We start from the raw sequence: 23,734 nt of genomic DNA, 5'->3' as shown, positions 1-23,734 counted from the left end.
AAAGAATGAAAGTCTTCTTGGGGGAGGATCACAAGATGCAGGATATATGGGTGTTGGTCTGTCCCAAACAGTGATTGAAAGGGCATGTTTTAATAGGAGAAAGAAAGAAAGAAACATCAGGGGGGATACTTTCATTTGCATTAGCAAATGATAATGATTGAGGTGCTTTTATAGAAGACACAGAGAGTGCATAGAACACATCCCATCCAAATATAGCATTTTACCTTTCCTTGCACCTCTTTCCTGGTTAAAAAAACCAAAGTAAAACAAAACATTTTTCTTTGAGTACCAATACATCACCTTTCTCCCTCAAATTTAGGTGTCAGCATGTTGGGGCAAGCCAAAAAACTGAGCATCTGGGTAGTTATCCTTGTGCTCAAACAAGTAGTTCATGCTCAACTAAGATGTCGAATTTTCAAATGTCCAAATCAGAAAAAGGTGAACCATTAGCTGAATTCATGCCCAAAGAGTCTCTCTCTTTTATCCTGGCTTAGAGAAGTGGAATATAGATTTTCCCCCTGGCTCACATTTGGTCTACCAATAACTATTTTCAGGATATACTGCCATGGCAAGTATTTAGGTCCTCAGCTTTAAACACACACACACACACACACACACACACACACACACACACACACATACATGCACACACATATACATACAAAGAGTTGGTTGAGTCCCATGCCTATACAGATATTCAACAGACAAATACTACAATTCTAATTGCTGCTAATTAGTATTCTTGTTGTTGGCAAGGATTGAAAAGGCCTTTTATATAGCTCAACCCCTGCTGATTCACAGAACTGGTCCTTCCAGGACAAGGCTACAGCAGTGCTAGAAGCGGATGTAAACCTTCCTCTTTCTGCCTTCTAGTTAGCTTGACCTAGGTTACAAACCAAGAGAAGGTTCAGTTACCAATTCAGACAGATACAAATTTTAGGATACAGAATTGCTATTATCTTCATTTATGAAAAGTATTACTAAGCAGTGAAGAATCATTAGTGTACGTTGATAGAAATTTGAGCATTTGCTGATGAAGTTGCTACTTTGGAAAGAAATGATAACTTTTTATTATTTTAATATTAGCCCATTGCAGTTGTTAGAGCCCTCAGCTAAGGGATGCGAGGCCCCAGTTCTTATCCAAAATGTGGTAAAACTCTTTCCTGTGTTCCTACGTTATATAGAAGACTGTTCAAAATAGTCTTCATCTTTGAAATGGGCTGGATGTAGCAGGGAGTATGTTAATGTTCTTTATCTGCCAAAGACTTGAATTCCTTGGAAGGGGAATAAGGTGCTCCATGATTTTAGAGGAAGGCTTTACTATAATGACTGTGACAGAGAAGTAACCTTTAGATAGGTTGCGATAAATATTGAGCAAAGCTGCATCTGATTAAGTTTGGGGTTCCTAGAAATTCTTCTTACCTCATGATTGTAGAGCTAGGAATTGTGCACACTTAGTCACATTGACATTTAATCTAGTGCTAATTAATAACTCAAAGAGCATATGAAACAATGTTAGTAACTGCAGAAGGTTTTCTCATACTATATCAAAATGATGTATATTTCTGAATTTTTAAAAGGGGTTTCAATCTTATTTTCTTTCCCATTTGGAAGACTATGATGCATTATCCCATGAGTTCTCAGCATAGCGGTATATACCTTCTCATAGAAATAGTTTTAAAATGATGAGCTAATGATGAAGAATTGGGGTTAGGGAGTTGAAATTACAAGCCATTAGCCCCTGCCTTATATAGTCATCAGTTGTTAGAATCAAGATCCTAATCTCTCTCCTGAACTCCAGTCTTGCATCGCCAACGACCTTGTAAATATCTTGGACTAGCTGTCCCATAGGCATCTCACCCTCAACAGATAACAAACAAAATTCATTATCCTTCACCTCCAATTCTCCCCTCTTCCTAACTTCCTTATTACACGTTCCCAGTAAGCCAGGCTCACAATGTCAATGTGGATCTTTGACTCCTCTGCCACACTCAGGTCATATATCTAATCTGTTGCCAGATCTTGTTGATTTTACCTTCATGTTGTCTCTTATACATTTTCCCTTCTCTTCCAGCCACCATTCTGATGCAGGGGTCTTCTCATCTCATAACTACGTTGTTATAAGATAGTTTTGCTTGGTTTCTCTTCCTCAAATATCTCCCATCTCCATGCCATCCTTCACTTAGCTATCTGACTGGTCTTCCTAAAGCGCAGATCCCACTATATCACACCATACTGCCACCACCCCACCTCAGAAATCTCTAGAGGCTCTCTATTACCTCCAGGATTAAATATACAATCCTGGTTTCCCTTTAAGCCTCAGATCTAACTTTCTTTCTGTTGGAAGCCTTTTCTAATCTATTCTCTAACCTCACCCCCTTCCACTTCTCTAAGATTACTTTCCATCTACTCTGTATATATCTTGTATGTACCCACAAGTATGTATGCTGTCTCTGCCCCATGAGAATGTGAGCCTCCTCAAGGGCAGGGACCATGCTTTTGCCTTTCTTCATATCTCCATTGCTTAGCACCCAGTACCTAGATAGAGTTAAGTGCTTAATACAGTTGCTTGACTGAGTGAATAGGTAATGAAGGGCTTCCAGTCTTCTCCTTTATAAATGAAATTGATATCTCACTGGAAAAATGGATGTCTTCCACTCCCAAATATCCACAGAAAGCTTTTTTTTTCCAATTAAAAACACTATATGGCTGTAATATGCAAGCCATTTTCTAGAATCAATTAAGCAAAGCGATAGGGATATCAGTTAAATGAGATTAATTAGTAGAAGCTGCGAGTGTGGGCATTTTATTTAAAAAAATAGGGAAAATACAAATCAAGGTTCTTATTTCATCACATACAACATAGATGGGAAGAGTGATACATGTCACTTTATAGGGAAAGACTTCCACAGTATTTAAGTGGAAAGAATTAAATATATACCTAATTCCTAGCATTCCAGCAGTAAGGTGAAGATGTTCTGGCTCCTGTTACAATCTCATACTTAGCGTCCTGTGAGCCTGTTGAAGCAGAAGCACAGCGTCTAGCTACAACCCGCTGTGCTCCCTCTTGACTGCCCGAGCCTCTGTATCTGCACAATGACCCCAGGTTTTGGCCAAAACGGTCGAGGAACTGAACAACTTCTAGAGCACCTCATGTTGGTGAAAGGGGCTGTTGGGTTTCCCCCAACCCAGGGGGACTTTTTTCCTTATGGCCTCCAGGGTCTGATTAGCATAGGTCTCTTGGGGAATCCTCATGTTTTTATGATTCTGGAGAGGAATCAATAGGAAACTCATCCTTTGTTTCCTATGCTTTTCGAAGATAATGGGTGAGCATGCATTTTAATGGGAAAGGATATCGAGTTCTGATGACTATGATAAAATAGTTATCATAATCGTGTTGATTATTCACTGATCCCCATGGACCTGTGCTGAGATATATCCCTGTTGTTAAATGATTTTGTAATTCTGAAATAACAGGATGCCTGCTTCCAATTACATAGCTTAAGATATAAACCCTAAATAGGACATACAGATATATACATATATTAATTTGGATGCTATATATAATACATATGTGGAGAAATTATATATTTATATCGAAATATAGTCCCAATTATGACTTTCTGCTTACTGACTGGCAGAGAATCTATCAGATGCTTTTCCTTAGTCAAACTGATATTGAGAATTGCAGCCACTTAAAAACTGCTGTCTCGGTGCCTAGGCTGCTTAGCCCCAGGCGTCAGATAATTTCTAACCACTGCCATTTGAAGTGCTATGGGAAAATGAGTCAAGAATGACACGAGTATTTCAACCATATAATGCAATATCTTTCAGCAGCTAGAATCTTCCTGGTTACTGGTTCATAGGCCACCTTCACATGAACTAGGAGTGTCTGTACAAACCTGAGGGCAAAACCCCTCAGTGTAACCTCCATTTCAGATTTTACAACAATAAAAATGAAAGGAACGAAGTCAATGGGATCAAAAGCGATGTAATTCTTCAGATAAGGCACATCTCATCCTAATCGGACAGGAAGGGTGGAGGGGGGGTGGAGAAAGATATTTCATCAGTCGCTTGTTACGACTTGGAGCTGAGGATGGAAAAGGGAGAAGAGATTAAGTGGGATTCAACCTAACAAAGAACACCCAGTTGTTTTAGTTGTGATTTTTTTTATACCTTAGAAAATGAGTTTCCCCGAGGGCCCCTTGTTTGGAAGTCTTGTGGTAGTTACCTATTAGCAAATACATTACCATCTCTTTCCTAGACTGTTCATATCCTAATTGGTTGGGTTGTAAGAGAAATGTAGAAAAACATGAGCAGCTAATTTAGATGCAAATGCAATTTTCCTTTAAACTCTGCCTTTCGATGGAATTGGAAACTGAAGTAAATAAATATTCCTTGGGAAACATTTTGAATTAGCCTTTCTAAAATTGTCCCATTCCAAACCCTGTGCTTTGACCAATTTGTTTTCACTCATGTGCTGGCATTGCAGAAGATGTTTGAAATCATAGGTATTGGGGGTTCAGACATGTGATTTCAACAATTGAGGTATCAAAAGCCGTGTTGATTTGGTGACCCATTGTTCCCAGCACTTTTGATCACTCAGTCTTGGGGATGGTGACGCTGAGTCTGTAGCTTTTTTGCATTCTTTGGTCTCATCTATGATGTTTGTGCCCCTGCTTGCAAACTGTCATATCCTTGCCACCGTGGGGAGGACCTGAGATGGAAGGACCAAACTCTTTTGCCAAGTAGACCTATCCAATTGTCTTTATCTCTTTACGAAAGTTACCAATAAAAACTTGGTCCCACTGAAACCATCCCTGTTCTCCAGAGATCAGCCTGGAGATGTGCTGCTAATTTTGATATACTTATTGTAAACTCCTTTTAATTCTCTTTATACTGGGTTTTCCCTTGTTAATCAGGGTGAAAGCCCAAGCAAGGATAGAAACTCTCTAGTGAAACAGATCAGCTGCTTAGTGGCAACCTTCAGAGCCCTGGGCTCACGGTAGTAAAAGAAGGTCTTCCAGATTCTAGTTCCATTGCCCACGTGCCAGGCTACCTCCTATATAATAACAACAATAACTACTATTGATACAGCACCTTAAGATTTGCAAAGTGCTTTATATTTGTGAACTCATTTGATTAGTATACGTATAGTATGTATACACAAGTCACGAATGGGTCTCTGGACTTATATGTAACATCATCTCAATAGGAAAATTCCCAGTGTGGAAATTCAACTCTAGTTTACAATTTTAAAGAGTTTCCTGAGAGTGGTCTACGATCAAGGAGGCTTACTTAAAGTTAGCTAATGATCTATAAGAATTAGCAAATGTCCTGGAACAGCTAAGTGGCACAGTGGGTGGAACTGTGGACCTGGAATCAGAAAGGCTTACCTTCTTAAGTGCAAATCCAGCCTTAGACACTCACTAACTGTGTGACCCTGTACAACTCATTTCACCCTGTCTGCCTGACCTTCCTCATCTGTAAAATGAGGTAGAGAAGGAAATGATTAACCCATTCCAGTATTGTTGGCCAAAAAAAAAACACAAATGGGATCAAGAAGAGTGGAATGTGAATGAAAAATGACTTAAGAACAACAAAAGTAAATGTGCTGGGGCAGGATGGGGGGCAGATGAGGAGTATTTGAATGCATATTAAATGTGGTTTCAATCCACATGGGCAGCTTTAGTTAAAGAGCATGGAAAAAATAGAGTATCTCACATCATTGGAAAACGAGTACTTCATTCCTTGGGTATGAATTGGAGAAATACAAAAGTATCATACTCACAGGTTAAGGCATGGAGTAGTGGCTTTACCGTGCAGAGTACAACCAAGAATCTCTTGGGATCAGAGCCCTCTGGGATGTACAGGAAAACCATAGCTAGTCAGTGCAGGATGGGTCTCCTTCACCATATTCCAGCATAAATATAGTATTAGTTTTGTGGACAACCGGTCTCCAAAATAAGAAATATCCTGGGATTATAAAGGGTGATAGCTGTTTAAACAATACTTGCCTTTGGTAAACTAGCAGATTCCTTATCTGCTTTACATGGCATTACCCACACCCCCACGCCAGTGGAATATGTACTCCTTGGGCAGGGACTCTGGTTTGCATCGTTTGCACTCAGCAGATGCTTAATGATATGTGAAAGAGACATGGCAGGAGAAGAAGAGAGATCTGGGATACTGAGGAAGCGAGTAACTTCCTCCTGCTTATGCATCAAGTATCTGTTAGGGGCAGGATTTGAATTCAGGTCTCTTTGACTCTAAGGCTAGCCCCCTGAAACATTTGGTTGTGCTGCTTTTTCTATTCAATAATAGAGTGGTAAATAGATATAGCATGTATTTAATGCTTATTATGTGCCAGTATGGGCCAGAAGAAAACAGAGACTGTGAGGTACAGGGTTTTTTTCCCCATGTCTAGACAGTGGTAATTAGAGGATATTTAATTATCTAACAAGAGTAGACAACCTTACCTGGATCTCACTTTGTCGATACCTTCTCAAATCAACTTCTGCTTAAAGATGGACTCGCTGGCCAGCTGGAAACATTAAGAAAAGAATCGTCAGACACTCCTTGTAGAAACGGTATTTGAGCCATAAAGTATGAAAATAGCCACAAGAATACAAATATTTCCTCTTATTGCGGAGTCCAAGTGTTTCTGAGAAGCAGGGCCCATTATTTTTAAGTACCACTGTTCTTTCGATTTTCCCAGCATATAGAGAAACTCAGCCTTTTTTGTGACCATCTTGTTTGCCTGTAGTTTTTCATTCTCTGGCTTTGTGGTGGAACTTTATACCAAAAGAACTCACTGGAGACTGAGAGACAGAGCAGGCTGTTGTCCCACATTCCCTTTCTACTAAATCACGGTTTTCTTTAGATGGAAGGTGGCTATTGTGAAGCTGTCAAACTGAGGCAAGTTAAATGGGCAGAAGTGAAGGCTCCTATTAACAATCGCAGCTATCTCTGTCAAATGAAAGCTCAGCAGAGAGTTACAAGGCAATCCAGTCCTGATAGGTGGTCGATTAAAAAGAACCAACGGCAAGGAGGGGAAATCCCTATTACCCAGTGATTAGAATAACAAGGTGAAAACCAAAACTCTATCTACCTACAGCGTGGGGCCTTCCTAATCTCCTGTAGAGCCAGCACAGTGGGGGAGGAAAGGAAGGGAGGCATGTTGCCCTGAAGCCCTATTGACATGCATCCATTGAGCAGATGGAGCAGGAAAAATGTTGCCCATGCTCTTGGGGAAGCAGCTTCACGTTAAGTTCAAGAAAGTCCCAAGTACAGGCAGCTGTTGGCAGCCCAAGAAGGGAGGGTGGTGGTAATTGTTCTGCATTAAAAGGAGAAATGTGACCGTTTTTACAGAGTCATATTTCAGATTTTGAAGGTTAGACTCTAAACAACCAAAAGAGGATTAAAGCGAAATTATCTCTCCATTCGAGGGAACCTCAATTTAAATTGGATTTGAGGTACAGAATTTGTATTACTGTAGGAAATGAAAAGTAGAATTCTGTCCTGATAGGAGTCCAAATGCCTAATCACACATGTCAAAGTGGGAGAAGTAGATTGAACCAGTAGATGAACAGCACCAGTCTGTGCTCTCTTGAGGAAAATTCAACCTGTGTTCCAATATCTTTTGTATATTAGAGCTGAGAGAAAAACTTTTTTTTCCTTCTAAATGTAAATAGTTCTCATTAAATAGACAAAGTCACATTTTGCCTCATCTTATGAATTACTCTATAAAGTTCATTAGCAGACCATCTTCTTTCTCTCCTGATCCCTCCTTCTAGCCCACATACCCACCCACCCCTCCTTCTCACTTGCTCGCTCTCTCTTTTTCTCACACACATGCACATACGCGGTGTTTTCACAACTTCTTCCATACTTCTATACTAAAGAGCTTTGCCCTTAGGACTCCTTGTCATATTTGGGCTTTGGGATTTAGGGCACAAGATAGGGTTAGAGAAAGGGATTCTTGACAGGCCTCTCCTTTCCCACTAAGACCAATGGCCAAGTAGTCATCCATTTCTTTAATTAATTAAAAGAATACATTTTAGTGGGGTTTTGATTTTTAATTTCACCATTTCCAAAATAGCCTTATATGTATCCATTGAACTCTCATTTATTTTGTAAGTAAAAAGTTAAACAGAACTGACATCATGATCATACTCAATGATGTATGCAACATTCTGCACCTGTTATCCCCCACCTTTAGTAGAAAATGGGAAAATGCTTGAACTACTGCTGTTAAGAATGTGTCTTGTTAACCTCAAAACACCATAGGAATGGGCAAGAAGCAATAAGAAAAGACTGAGAAGTGACAAAATAAAGAAGGTAGAAAATAACCATCCAAAGTAGGATTTTCCATTGTTTAACCCAGGATTGTATGAATAGGTCTTAATTCTCTCTCATGTGTCCTGATCATCATAATGTGCTATCTCTTCAATGTTCGCTTTCATAGGATGCAAGAATGGGTTTTGTTTGGAGACTTACACTAAAATGCAGTGGAAAGAGCTCTAGCATCAGAATAATTGGATCAATATCTTGTCTCTGAAATTTACTACACGTTTGAGTTTAGGCAAATCATTTTAATCTCTGTTGGCCTCCATGTTTCCCCACCATTAAAATGAGAGGGCTTGACTGAGTGATCTCTGGAGCTGCTTCTATCTCCTAGAAATCAGGGCTTTTCAGGAGCATGTTGAGAATAATCATTCTGCTTGATTTCTTCAATAGACAAATCTTTGTAATTATTTATATGGATTTTGTTAGTATTTCAGTATTAGAAAAACCATTCCTTCTTATCCATGGCCGAATATCACTCATAGCCATGGTATAGGATAGATGGAAATTTTGAGGGTTAAGTGTCCATAATGTACATACATGCACATACCTCTTATGAGTATTCATTTCTAATATTTATAAATGAAATTATAAACAAATTAACTGCCCACATGTGTGCCTGTGAGCAACAGGAAGCTCACTTTAATGGAATTTAAGTTATTGGAAAGGAAGATATGACTCACCAGGCTGGCTTTCAATATTAGTGTGAGTGTACAGTACATGTACTGTAATTTATTGTGCAAACACTAAATAGATTAGCAAACGTGTTTAACATTCACAGAAGGTGTTGTTAAATTATTTCAATCCCATTACTCCAAATATGTTGGAATCCTTACAAACTGCTAACTAATTAGAGTTGATCTAATCTTACAAGAAGATGTTTTGGGCCAGAACCTGAAACAAGGTACTAAGTAGAACTAATTAGTATAATGCTTGTGTTTTCACCTTTACTCATTGGAGTTCACAAGTATGCCAGCTTCACAAAGTAAACTTTGTAACTTTGTGAGTTCACACCTCCCTTGAAGCTCTTTGGGCCAGAGAGCACTATGGGAGAAAACCCATAATCCCATTCTCTCAGAAGATTCACATATAAGGCCAGTGAAGAGAGAGCTATTCCAGAATATATTTTCCACTTGGCTGGCTGGTCGCAGAAGAGAGTTCAGCTGGACTGGAGAGGACCACTCTGGTGCAGACAGAGAGCACTTTGGGAGATTTCAGCGGAATTACGCCAGAAGCCCTCTCTCTGAGGCGAGGAAAGAAAGAATATTTTCCATTTGGCTGGCTGGTCGCAGAAGAGAGTTCAGCTGCATTGGAGAGGAGCGACTCTGGTGCAGACACAGAGCACTTTGAGAGATTTCACCGGAATGACATGAAGAGTGGAGCTGGCTGGAGGCTGAAGAAAGCAGAGGTAGAGACTGAAGGACAAAACCTTTGGATTTGGCGACATTTGGAGGGAGCTCTTGGAACCAAGCAGAGAGATAGACCTCTAAGCTAACCGGGCTATATTGGAGATAATAAAAGATCTGAACTTTTATCACCTGGCTGTGTTTTGAGAAGAAAAAGCTCACCACACAAATACTAAGGAAAAAAATGTCTGTATTACTGCCAGTGCAAGATGGAGTCTGTAGCCAAGTGCATCAATATAAATGTTGTACTCTCAGGGGAAATACTCGCCTTATACTGTTACTTAGGGAAAATATGTGCACAGACATCCAGGAGCCCCTTGGAAAACAATTCTCATTTTGTTAAAAACAATAGGATCACATTCTCTATTGGGTTCACAGACATTTTTTGCATTTGTAAAGCTTGTCAGTCAAAGTGAATCTCAATAAGACCCTGATGTATTTTTAAAGGATTAATAATTTATGAAATAGGGAAATAGAAACTGATGTTTTTACATTTCATCTTGTTCTTTACCTATATGAAAAGAATGCATTTCACAGTTTTGGCAGCTCCTCATAATTATTTAACTTGGAGTAATTATCAGAACAAATGGTGTCACTGAATTCTTCTATTGTGTTTGTTTTCCATCCTTCTTGGCTAGCGAATCATCAAGAGTACAAATTGCCTTAAAGATGAAACATTTAGACTTCTGAGAACTGAATTCTACTTGCCAAAGTCTTTCCCAATGGCTCTGCCAATGGATCTTGCCTTTTCTGGAGGATGGAGCAGTCTGCCTGATCAAGTTCCAGCTAGGTTTTGTTATTTTACCTTGAACTCTTGCATGCATTGCTCAAGGTCTTCTTCTAACAAAGTCTATGATTAGCTCGGTTCAAATATTGCCGTTATTGAAGGCCGGGCCAACAAGTCAGGCAGATTTGAACCAAGGAAAATTGCTGGTTTGTGGACATAGGAGATATCCTCTGGCCTTTGACAGCTATCATTCAAATATTGGCCTTGATCACAAGGGAAATGTGTGAGACTCAGTGCTTGTGGATGGCTTAGTGTTCTGCAGTTGGGGCATGTGGACAGCAGCCCACAATGGAACATTTCCTACTAAGTTATCTTGCTTCCATCAGTAGGATTTAGGGAAACTGATATGATTGATGTGTTATATAGCCTCTTGAGAGCAAACCGGCCATGAAAGTTCCTTCTCACCACAGTAACACATGAAGTAATATCTGAGCCCTTTGGAGAGAAAAAGAGAGCTTTTCATAAATCTTCTGGGTGTTGGTTGCCAGCACATAGTAACCTACAATGATAATGATCACTAATGCCTTTATCAGGCATTAGATAAAGGCAGCCATGGCAACATTGCTCCCATCACGGAATTTCTTACCTTGTGGCCACTGAGGCACTCTACTCATGACCTTGAACAGTAGTCCCAGAGCCACATCCACACCACTCTGAGGCTCTCAGGTAGAGTTGGAAGGGACCTTAGAGGTGACTCGATGTGTGTAACGCATTCTGGAATACACTGGTACCCTGTTCTTCAGCTCAGTATTAGCATGATCATGTGACTCACTATACTTTGAGAAAGTTTCAATAACAGAGAAATGGACCCAGAAAAAAAATTAGTGGATCTCCTAGCAAATAAAACTCTTGGGATAACGTGGAATTTCTAGGATTGATTCAGGAGCAGTTCAAAGGTGAAAAGATAAGCTTTTGGTAGAAGCAAGTATCCCTGTGTGATTGCATTTATTTTCCTATGTCTATGCTGGTAGATATAGATGAATACTGCTATATAGCTATATGGGAGACATAGTGCTGGGATTGCTTCTGAATGACACAGCATAAATTGTGGTAGTTAAATTAATGAGGGCTTTGCTTCTGAGAGACACTAAACTACTTTTTGTTCCTTAAGAGGCAAGGATTTGACTTTTACCTGTTTGGTATTTAAGGCTTATTAATCCAAGTCAAATTGGAAGTGACACTCTCAGAATATTCTAATGATAAAAAACCAAACAGTTCTGAATATTTAAATCCTTTTCCCAAGCCACACCACTCTAGAAAGTACATCCTCTCTGTTTTCTGCCCCACATCCCCTATGTACACATGTGCACATATGCACATGCTTCCTGACACACTCCCATATTTACTGACACACTCATACTCTCTGGTACACACATACTCACCGAGCATATATGTACACACACATAACACTTGGGGAGATGTAACTAAGGAAGAAATGTATTCTTTTCAGAGCTTCCATCCATTCCACACACATCAATTTTGACCACTTGTACTCAATCATCTGATATCTATATAGTTTATCTTCCCCAGCCAAACCAAACCAAGCTGGATGGGCCTCTTGCCTTTTGTTCTTATTTCCTAAAGTGATTCTATGGGAAGGTGCCCCATGTCTTTTGTGCTGCAATCTGGGTAGGTTTCACAGAATGTTAGGGAAGAAGGTTTTTCCTACTTCATATTTCCAGAGGTTTACTGAGGTTTGATTTTCCCAAGTTCCCTCTTCTTTTCACCATTGGGAACTGGGCAACATATACTTTAGAGATCTGAAATAACTTCCTCTATAACTTCAGGTAGTAGATGGGGAAAAAAAGAAATTGTTTTCATTGTCTTTAAGAGGATTTCCAAAAACAGGTGGATTTCCTAGTTTCCTTGAGGGACCGAGATGAGAGGCTGAGGGTAGTAGAATAAAAAAAAAATGAGGAAATGAGAAGCAGAGAGTCAAAGATAGAACATTAGCACTAGGACAGACCTTAGAGATTTTAGAGGAGTCTAACCTCTGACTTCCTAATTTTGCAGAAGAGGAAAATAAGAGCCAGAGAAGGATAAGGCTGTTCCCGTGGTTATATAGCTAGATAGTGGCTCGATCACTATTAGACTATCTGCACTTCGAGACTTCCCTAGGATAAGGAAACTATCATTGGATTCATTTTAATAATCATACTCTGAGTAGTCTGACTTTTCTGTCTTTTTCCAAGTTATTTGGTTGTTTTTTGTTTTTTTTTTGTTTTTTGTTTTTTTTTTTTGCTGACCCCACAAGAAAGAACAACTATTTACGCTCTCACACTGTCCACTGTCCATAGTGATTGGCCAAAGTAAGAAATCCCTCTCCATTATGCACTGTCAACTTTTCCCCCCAGAAAAAGGCCTGTTTTATAGAGGCAATGAGCAAAGATGATGGTAGAAAATCCAGAATTTCTTGTTAGTGGACTGCTAAGAAGGCCATCAAAGAACTTGTGCTTTGCAAGCAAAGGCAAAGGATATGGGTTCAAATCTTGCTTCTTTGACTTACTATATATTAAGCAAGCCCCTTCTCTCTGGGCCTCAGTTTCCCTATCTATTAAAGGAGGGAACTGGACTCAGTGACCCCTCGGGTCCCCTCTAGCTCTAAATTTGTGATCCTTGGTCTTCATGACTTAATCTATAACACACACAAGCACAAAATACACATGGAATATACTGTGGATAGCCATGATTGGCTAGAGCATGTTGTTTTGCATAAAAAAATTAACGTGAGCATCTAAATTCCATATGTACACATGAAATGTACCTTAGATTTCAATGATGGCTTTCTTTCAAAAACATGAAAAGTGAAAGTATTTATTTACACATTTAAGCAGCTCCCGTGTGACCTTTGAAGTGATTTGCTTTAGCCTGTTACATTTAGGATCTCCTAGGGATCGTTTTATTTTCTGCTTTATTCTAGAATATAGGATATTTTTCTTCTTTTTTTCCTAAAAGTCAGCTTCATTCCTTTTCAGCTTCTCTTTTGTTATATGTTCCTAGCATACTTCTCCCCTCTCCAACCAAACCATGTTTCTCTCCATTTTAAGAGATACATTCACTGAAGATATGCAGAGAGTATATAGTGAGGTGTCCAAGATAATGACAGATTGTAGAAACCTCATTATACTAATTGGTTGGAGGACTAGGGAAGATTGGTCTAGAAAAGTAACAACCGAACAAAAATTAATTTCTGTCTTAGAATCAAAGGATAACAGTATTATCTAGGAATTCGAGAAGCCATCAAGTCCTTTGCTTTAGAGATGCAGAAACTGAGGCACATTGAGTTTAAAATTTCTTGTCCAGGGTCACACAGCTAGTAAATAGCTGATTCCCAGTCTAGTGCTCCAACTACTACACCATGCTGCCTTAGCATCTTTTTAAAAGGCTGTCAAAAGAGCTATGAGGCTGAGAGTTGATATTATTTGCCTGATGTCACACAACCCCAAAACTAGGCACCAGGTCTCCTGACTGCTTTTCATTATACCATACCAACCCTTAAGGCATTTTTTGGGACCTCTCTTCCAGGAAAGACCTGTGTTCCTGGGAATTTTTTTTTCTATATTTTTCATCTCCTTGGTGTTATATAAACTATAGGTCTCAACAATAACAATATGGAAAATTTTAGCTCAAAACCAAATTTGACCAGACCCTGAAAAATATTTAAAATATATGTATATGAATCAACTAAGATGATTAATTTGGTTGTTTACATCCAATTGAAAAATGAAAGGATAATTGGTTTTTCAATGTTTTAAAAGAACGAAAAATTAATAAGTGATTACTGATGTCAAGCATCAGGGATACAAGTACAAAGAAAAGACCAACATCTGATCTTAAGGAGTTCACATTCTACTGGGGGCAATGGCGCATCGAGGTGAGGGCTGCCACAGAGGGAGATTTGGGACTGGGAAGTTATAAGCTGGTAAGTGAGGGAGTAAATTAATGTAGCTTGTATAATGCAATGGCAGAGTTCATCTGATCATGGGAATATTTGACATTAATATTCTCTTACATAAAAATCCTCTGCAGTCATGTAGTTGGACAGATTTTCCTGCAATTTGGTGGTATTACTACCACTTCTCAGGCTAGTGTTTATGCCCACCTGAAAGATGATGAAACAATGGCTTAGAATGTTAGATTCAGAGTCAGGGAGACCAGGTTCAGATCCCACCTCAGATATTTACTATTTGTATTACTCTGGTTGTGGCTCTGCTAATACTGTTGCAATCTATCTTATTTAATGTGTTGATCCTAGCTAACTACTAGAGGTACACAGGGGTCAAGAGATTTTTCAAGAGTCTCATAGTGAGTAAGGCTCGCAGTCAGGTTTCAAGCCTGTTTTCCTGAATCCAAGTAAAGCCAAAGTATCATTGCCTTCACATCTTAGGTGATTATTATTACATTTTTATTTATTAAAATAATTATCATTATTAATTATTAAATATTTATTACAATATAATCATTATAATTATATTATATATGATCTTATATATTATTATATTATAATATAATAATTATCATAATTAGTCATTAATAACTTAAGTATTTATTAAATATTAAAGTATTAAATATTAAATGTTAAAGTATTAAATATTAAATGTTGAACTAGAAATAGAAATTCTTGCTTGTATAACTTGAAAAAAGATAACTTACTCTCTTTTAGGACTACCAATGGTTGCTAGGACAGAGAAGTACGGTGTACTGCTGAGGATAGGTAGGCCCTGGGATGCGCTGCATGTTGACATGCTCCTGGTGATCAGACAGGCAGAGTACTATGAGACAAAGGAAAAGTGAGCTAAAAGTTACACCTGTCTCCAGCCCATGTCTGAAACCCCAGGCTCCCTGTCCTACTCATAGCTCCAATTTTACTGAAAATAATATTGTAGGTAGGGTCTGCTAAAATTATTAGAGTACATTTTCTCACTATGACATTCAGGGGTCTCTAACCTAGCTTTCTTTCTAGCTACCCAGCTTTCAATAAAACTATCATATCTGTTTCTCCCAAATCTGTTGTTGTTCAGTCACAATCAACTCTTCATGAGTCTGTGGACCATACCATCCATAGATTTCATTGGCAAGGATATCGGAGGGGTTTGCCTTTTCCTTCTTTGTGGATTAAGGCAAAGAGAGACTAAGTGACATGCTCAAAGACACAAGGCTAGTAAGCATCTGAGGCTGCATCTGAACTCAGGTCTTCCTAACTCAAAGCCCAGTACTCTATCCCTTTCGGTGCCACCTAGCTGCCTCTGAAAAACCTACTTCTACCCCTTTGCTCATGCTGCCCCTTGTACCAGACAGGATCTTCCCTAAGAAATACGCACACCATACCCCTCCACTGTTTTACATCCCACCTGCCATTTAAATCCTCTTTCAAATGCACCTCTCTTCCTTGAACTATTGCTTCAATTTGTTCAAAAGCAATATCTTTCCATCTCCTAAGCCATCATTACACTTGAGCTATGCCATTCTTTTCCCTGTACTCTGTTATTCACAAACTTGTGTTATCCCTTCCACTAGATTAGCAATTCAAAAAAAGAGCCAAAATCTTATCTTTGTTTCTTTTTGTAACTCCACTGCTGTCTTAGCTTTAGGATTTCCTACCATTTGTATAAAGCTTTGCTTATAAATTATTTGCATATTGTCTTCCCAATTCAAATGTGATCCATGTGGTACCCTTCCCACTCCCCATTTCTGTATCTGGAACAATGCCCAACATATTGTAAGTATATAATAAATGCTTATTGACTGACCCCATGAAGACTGATCTATGGTATGTCACATGTAGTTAATTCTCCATAAATATTGTCAATTGAATTTCTAATTGCTCATTACAAAGTTAATAATTAACTCTTCATTGTAAAATTACAAGTGTCTTAATGAAGCATCTGAATTTTTAATATTTGAATTCTGTAGCTAAAATGAACAACACATTTCCTGTTCATCATAGCACGCAGAAATTAACTATATGTTTGGAGAGAGAAGTCTGCAACTGCTAAAGAAATGGCAAGAAACAATTTTTGTCTACTTCTCTTAGGTCTTCTATGAATCCATTATTCTTTTGAAAGCAACTTATAAATCCTGGAAATTTAGTTTATCTGAAACCAACTCCAACAATTGTCCTTCCTATCAATCATATCTTTTGTCCATCTTGTCTTTTCAGAAGTCAGTAAATATGCCATGTCCTCACAAGGCAGAAAGTGGTAATGGCAGATACTTTATTAGTAGTTTTACAAGATGAGCAATTTTCTCATTTTATTTTCCTCATTTTAATGAGATCATTAATATCTTTTTTTTTTCAAATTGCCAATTTTGAAGTTTCCTTTTTGAGAGGCAGAGTAGAACCATAGAAAGGATTGTGGCCTATGACCACAAGTTGTACTTAAATATGGGAATGATATGCAACTTGAACACTGTGGGGAATTCCAAGTATAAGAATTCCCTTGACTGAAGTAGCCCATAGTCCTTTTGGAACTTAGTAATTAAATGCTCTGGAGTTGCCAAAGTAAGCTAAGCAGATCCAAGTGGTGGTTCATCTTTAAAGGTTATAAAATCTTTGACTTGTTACTAAGTGGGACAGGCCTAAAGAATTGCCTCTTGTCTTTGGGTATCTCAACTGCCAATAATGATACGGCCTTTTCTTCAAGGCTAATAATGGTATTTGGTTTGCAGTGGTAAATCTGTCCTATTGCCATGACCAAGGATTATGGAAATAGATTACAAAGGGTTTTTTGCCAGTAGTAACACTGTAAATGAAGCTCCCGTAGAAACAAAGGTACCTGTTCAAGAAACTATATTGAAAGCACCATTTTATCACCAAAATTGGAAATGCTCTTATTTTCTCAAGATGTTTTCCTTGCCTTTGAAAGAAAGGTGTTTTTTGTTTTTTGTTTGTTTTTTACCGACATCATAGGATTACATCTTTAGATCAAATTGTATGAGAAGACATCTGTCATTATGTCCAGGGGATAATGACCAATAGTTTTATGACCAGATCTTTTGTGCCTACGCCATCCAACAACAACGGTCATCACAAGACAGATTACTTAGCAACCAATTAAAGTTCTCTAAATGGTTTTTCTTTATGACAATTTCAGAAGACTTTTTTTTTAAGACTTTTTTTTTAGCTCATGGTGCTTTATCTTTCATTTAAGATGACTGGATTTAGACCATGAGAACCAGGTACTTTAAGTTGTTGGTCACTCTCTAACATGAATCCATTGCATTTCTTTGATAGTATTAGTTAAAAACTGCAGTCTAAAATGCATGAAAGAAATTATGTGTATGGCAAGCATGGAATGACTCTGGATATGATAAAATACTATTTTTATAAAGATCTATTTTTAATGGAGCAATCAATCCTGTAGGCTTGACTGATACTCTCACATTGTCAATAGAAAATAAGGAAGACTACAAACATATTGATGAAAAATGGGACATACCGGGCGGGCAGGCCTGAATGGGACACAGTATGAATTATTGGAAGATCATCAGTGATGAGATCTCAAATACATTTGATCCATCCCTCTCAGAACCAGGCCTTATGGGGAGAAAATGTGTACAAACAGGGTATATCTTTAAATTAGAGATCAAAGAACCAAGCAGCTGGTATATTCTTGAATCCATTCAATTGCTTTTATGTTATATTGATTTATTGAATAGATTAATAAATGTTCATTGATTTTTGATTGAACAAGTAAAGGATTTCCATGACTTCCTTATAAATTTAGGAAAGAAGTTTCAAAAATATAATTCTAAGGTTTGTTTGTTTGTTTCTTGTAGAATGCTTGAAGACGATCTGAAAATCAGCAGTGATGAGGATGAAAATGAACAGGTAGAGTGCTTGATATCAATCACATTGTTCTCATTTGAATTTGTCTGTATATTGTGTAACAGGAAGAGAGTGGAGGGGGAAAGTGAGTGGAAGAAGGGAACAGGACCGGAATCATTTGAGAGAGAAGAGAAAAGAAATTACAGAATTTTGGAACTAGAATGTTAGAACTCTCCAAACCCCTCATTTTAGAGAGGAAAAAGAAAAAGGGGCAGGGGCTAGATATCATTATTTAATACTGGCTTTAAAATCAATTAAAGTACAATTACATGCTTTCTAAGTATGTGAGAGGCATGACTTCTTTGTTGGTTAAGAATGAGACTAAGTACCTCACACCCATGAATTCCCATCTCCCAGATGTATCACTTAAGACCTAGTTTTCTGACTTCTCATATAACATTTTATTTAAAAAGTCTTTGCTGAAGACTTGTTGCTGACATTAGCCTTTATTTCATTCTACATAATAAATATTCACCATTGTGGCCAAAAAATAGAGTGAAAGAAACGAACATATTCATCTGAAGACCTAAAATTCTTTGAGTATTTGAGGGTCTTGAGCAAAGGCCAAAACTATTTAGAGAGTAGTAAAGTCAGTTTATCTTATGATGATAATGTCTTTGCATTTTATTGTAATTTTCCCATCGAATTGCTTTCTGAACATACATATTTTAATAATTAGCAAGGCATGCAAAAGGAAGCACATGAGCTGAAGATTTTTCTACAACCACAATCTAGTTTGGGGCACAATCTCAAAAATAGACTTTTTATTGCAATCTTAAACAATTATTTAGAAGTTGTAAGCAAATACCAAATTCTTAATTTGTTGTATAATTTGAGAAGAGGTGCAAAAAAAATTTCCGATAAAAACTTTGATTCCATTCTTCTTCAAAAAGAGTTACTGCACCACAACTCCACTAGTGTACAGTTAGTTCCACAAACTAATGGTGTGACCCAAGTTCAGAACTTTTCCTTTCCTTTCTTATCATATCTTCCTTCTCCTTTTTTCTTCATCCTTCTCCCCTCTTTCTTCTTTCCTTTCCTCCTCACTCCCTACCCAGGTACATACAATTACTTACATCCATGTAGAAAATACCATTGTGTAAAATCCCACATTGATGCAAATCCATGATCGCTCTCTAACTTGTTATATTAGACAATTGCTCGAGACACTAATGGACTTGCCCATAGCCATGCTGGTAATATGACACAGGATTTGAATCCAGATCTTTCTGACATGCACATTGCTTCTACGTCTGCTACACTATCTGAAATGACAATTCCTTCCTACCTTTGACATTTGAACTTGTCAGGTCACTGTGAGTTCATACTTCCAGCAGCTCTCCGACTGCTCTCCTTAACCATTTCAGTATAGAGTAACACAGCTTCACTTTATATTGGTCATCTTAATGTGCACTCTCTCCATCTTATCTGTCAGATATATTTATTAAATGGCATCTAATTGAAAGGCCATTTTTGGTTAGCAGTAAACTTTGACATTGCAAGTTTCATTTATCAGTGTTGTGTCTGTTTCTTAGCAGTCATAAATTAGTGTGTCATTTGAGAATCTAAAACAATATGATACATTTATTAAGCACCTTCTGTGTGCTAGTAGATACTGAGATAAAGCTAAAATTATCTCCACCTTCAAATAGCTCACAGTATGACATATACACAGATGATTGGAGTCAGGAAAGAGTTTTTAGCTGTTGGAAGGATCAATAAAGGCTTCCTGTAGTACAGGATGATGAGGTTAAAGGTGAGAGGGGCAATCCAAGCTCAACGAGAAGCCTGTGCAGGAGGAATGGAGGCAGGAGACAGACTGCTAACAGGAGATAAGGAAAGACTGCTGTCCTCATGAAGTACTGCCAGGTGGAGCAGTTGATAGAGCCCTGGGCCTAAATTCTGCAAGATGTAGTTCAAATCTTGTCTTAGACACTTCCTGTGTGACTCAGGGCAATTCTGTTGTGTGCTTTCTAGAGTCCCCACACTGGGCTGCCAAAATATATGATCTGCACTAGCTCTCTGGAGGATCTCAGGACCAGCCTGAATCCTGGTCTTAGTGGAGGAGTGATGAAGCAGGGAACCCATGAGGATGGTCAAAGATGGAGTCCATTTATTCCAAATTCTCTCAGCCTTATATACCCTAATACCCTTATAACAACACTGCACATGTGCTAACTATATACTGTGCATGGGGGCCACATAAACAACTTGCTATTGTATGTAGATGACTCTTTGCCACCTGGTATCACTCTGTTTCAATCACAACACAGGTTGTCACCACCCCCTGACTTCTTAGGAAGGCTGAGAGCCATTGGGGGAGATGGGGAACCAAACCAGACACTGTTAGCAGGTTCCCTCTGGGCTGAAGGTCTTATACCTCACCCAGAGTTTCCCCACTATCTGTGGCCCTCTACACAGTTCAAATCGCAATCCTACTCCATTTCCTCACCTGTAAAATGAAGATTGCCGTGGCATCCACCTTCAAGGTTGTTGTGAGGATAAAATGAGAGAATATTTGTAAAATACTTAGCACAGTGGTAGGTACAATTTAAGTGCTGTCTTATTATGATCATGATAAGGATGATGAGAAATCTCAGCTGGTACATCCCTTTTATCTTTGACTTATCAAAGGTTAGTCAAACTGTAGCTGTAGGTCAGTGCCCTCCAGCTACCTGACCAAGAAATTGATAACAGTTTAGAAATTGTGACCACCTAGAAGTTGCCACCATGTTGGATTGTTCATCTAAAGGTTATGGTTAGAGTGATTCTGAGGTTAGTCTGATAACAAAGGATACTGCTTTTATATTAGACAGGGGTGGGCTACAAGGATTCTAGTACATGAATCAATCCATCTTCATAATTTCATACCTTTAGAGATGGAAGGAACTTTATATGTCAACTAGATCAGGGCTTCTTAAACTTTGTCCATTCACAACCCCTTCTTACCCGAGAAATTTTTCACGACCCTGGGCATACAGGTAAATAAAATAGATATACAAATCAAACATATATTGATAAGAAATCATAATTTAGCGACCTCCATGTTCAGTTATGGGACCCCATATCGGGTTGCCTCCCACAGTTTAAGAAGCTGGGATCTAGACCAGTGGTGTCACACTCAGATAGAAACTAGGGCTGCTAAACTGTGTTAAGGATCCCTGTAGGCTACATATTGACTTAGAGAACCACATGTTATATTCTCTATATTCTATTGTATTTTTATTTATTCTGTTAAATATTTCTCATTTGTATTTGAATCTAGTTTTGGGGGCACTAGGTATGTTGCAAAGCAGCCCACAAGCTGTATTTTGGATACTTGATCTAGATCCCAGCTTCTTAAACTTTGTCCACAACCCCTTCTCACTTAAGAAATTTTTCGCCACCCTGGGCATATAGGCATGTAACATATGTATATAAATCAGACATTTACTGATTAGAAAATCATAATTTCATAATCCCTACATTCAGTTACATGGCCCCATAGATCCAGACCCACCATGTGACCTTACAGAGGAGGAAATTTGAATATCAGAAAAGTTGAATGACCTCACTAAGGTCACATAAGTAGCCAAGTGGCATAGCCAATACCGGAATGCACAACCTCCCATTCCAATTTGAGCATTCTTTCCATTGTTGCATATGTACCGCCAACAAGTTAAGAGCAACTTGCTTAACACGTTCAGTTTTCTAAATCCTTTTTAATGTTACAGCTTTATGCATCACGGATCCCAAGAGAGTGTTTCAAGTCCACGTACAAAAGATAAATCCAGATTCTAAATGTGAAAGCTTCCAATTTGGCATTTTGGTCCCATGCCTTTTATATTTTTGCCACTTCCCCCATAAAAAACAGTATTAAACATGCTGAGCAGACATACAGGTCATCTGCATAAACATCAACAAAGCAATTAGACTGCGTTGAAATGCTAAGGCAAATTCCCTCAAATATCTAAACGGATCATGAGGCTGGAATGGGAACATTATCATATACAAATTAAAGATACCAAATGTTCAGCTTTGGAGCTTGGGGTTGCAAACAAAACAGAATAAAATACCTCTCTAAAAGAAAATGTTGTCTTCTCCTGCCTTTCACAGTTCATATCTACAGTCACATATGTAAATTATTATTTGTCCAGAAAATTTCACTCGGAAAAAGCTTACAATTTGGGGGACATCTTCACGTTCTCTGTTCTGCATCCGGTTTTTGAGCCATTCTTTGGGCAATGATTTTCCTCAGAAATAAAAAAAATAGTTTAGCCTCAATCCTGAGCCCCTACTTGGAAGTGCTATTTAATAATATAAGCTACAGTTACTGCTTCAATGAAAGATGTAGGGTCCTAGAGAAAAATGTCCTCACTGGATGAGCCAGAGGACTGCCAAACACATACAAACTGCTGTTCTCTGCTTACCAAACCAAAACATTTTCGCTCGAACTTTGAATCCCTCATTTTGTGATGTCTAGGGATGAAGCTAATAGAAACACGGTGGATGCACAGAGAGCTTCTTAGTCTATTCAGTCCCAGGATTACAGAAACCAATTTGGGGCTTGTGTTAAGGGTCTGCTAGGAATTAACTTGAGTTTACTAATAGCTGTGTTATGACTAATTTTGAATCAGTGATCAGAGGCTAAAATGACAGACTAGCTAATACCTCTATACCAATCCCCTAGGAAAATGATATTAATCATGTGTCTCAAGAATCATTTTTTTTCCCTCAAGTACTCTTTTAATTTCAGTTCAATGCAGCAAACATTGATTGGTGCCTACTATGTAAGATGCATATAGTTGTGCTAGGGACTGGGGACAGAAAGGTAAATCCTAACCCAGAACATGCCCTGTACTTAGTACCTCCTCTGTGCCATGTTATGGGGATAGACAGTTAAAAATAAGCCAGTCCCTGCCCTTGAGGTGTTTAAAAGCTGCCGAGGGAAATGAAGTGTAGAACAAGAACAAAAGTATTTTTAGAGTGGGGAAGAAACCTTAATCAATAGAGGAATTGGGAGAGAGCTTCTGTAGAAGGTAGCCCATGAGCCAAGCTTTGAAAGGATCCAGGCATCCCAAGAGAATATGATGAGAAGGAAAAGGATTCAAGAAATGGGAGGGGTGCAAGAGAGCCAGAATATTGAGTAGATAAAGATCAAGCTAGCCTGTCATGTGACATAGAGAAGAAGGTAATATGAAATGAAGATAGATCCTGGAGGTCTTTAAATGACAATGAGAAGAGTTTGTATTTTATCTTAGAGTCAGTTGGGAACCATTAAGGATTCTTGGCCTAAGCAGTATCAATTTGTGTGGCTGTTTGGAAGATGGACTGGAAGGGGAGAGATCACATGATATTAGCCATGTCAGTGGAGAGAAGGGCAGAGAT

The 23,734-nt window shown here is 38.5% G+C and overlaps 1 protein-coding gene across 2 annotated transcripts in view; it reads left to right on the top strand.

The window, feature by feature from the left end:
* AFF2 (ALF transcription elongation factor 2) overlaps nt 1-23,734 on the top strand; it is a 589,532-nt gene that overhangs the window by 459,658 nt on the left and 106,140 nt on the right. For both annotated transcript variants that reach the window (XM_051968827.1, XM_051968826.1), the window contains exon 7: nt 18,319-18,370. In XM_051968827.1, the coding sequence (XP_051824787.1) occupies nt 18,319-18,370 (52 nt within the window). The remainder of the gene's footprint in view (nt 1-18,318; nt 18,371-23,734) is intronic.

This window comes from Antechinus flavipes, chromosome X, assembly GCF_016432865.1.
Source record: "Antechinus flavipes isolate AdamAnt ecotype Samford, QLD, Australia chromosome X, AdamAnt_v2, whole genome shotgun sequence".
Classification (NCBI taxonomy): domain Eukaryota; kingdom Metazoa; phylum Chordata; class Mammalia; order Dasyuromorphia; family Dasyuridae; genus Antechinus; species Antechinus flavipes.
This window is presented reverse-complemented; position numbering and strand designations above follow the sequence as displayed.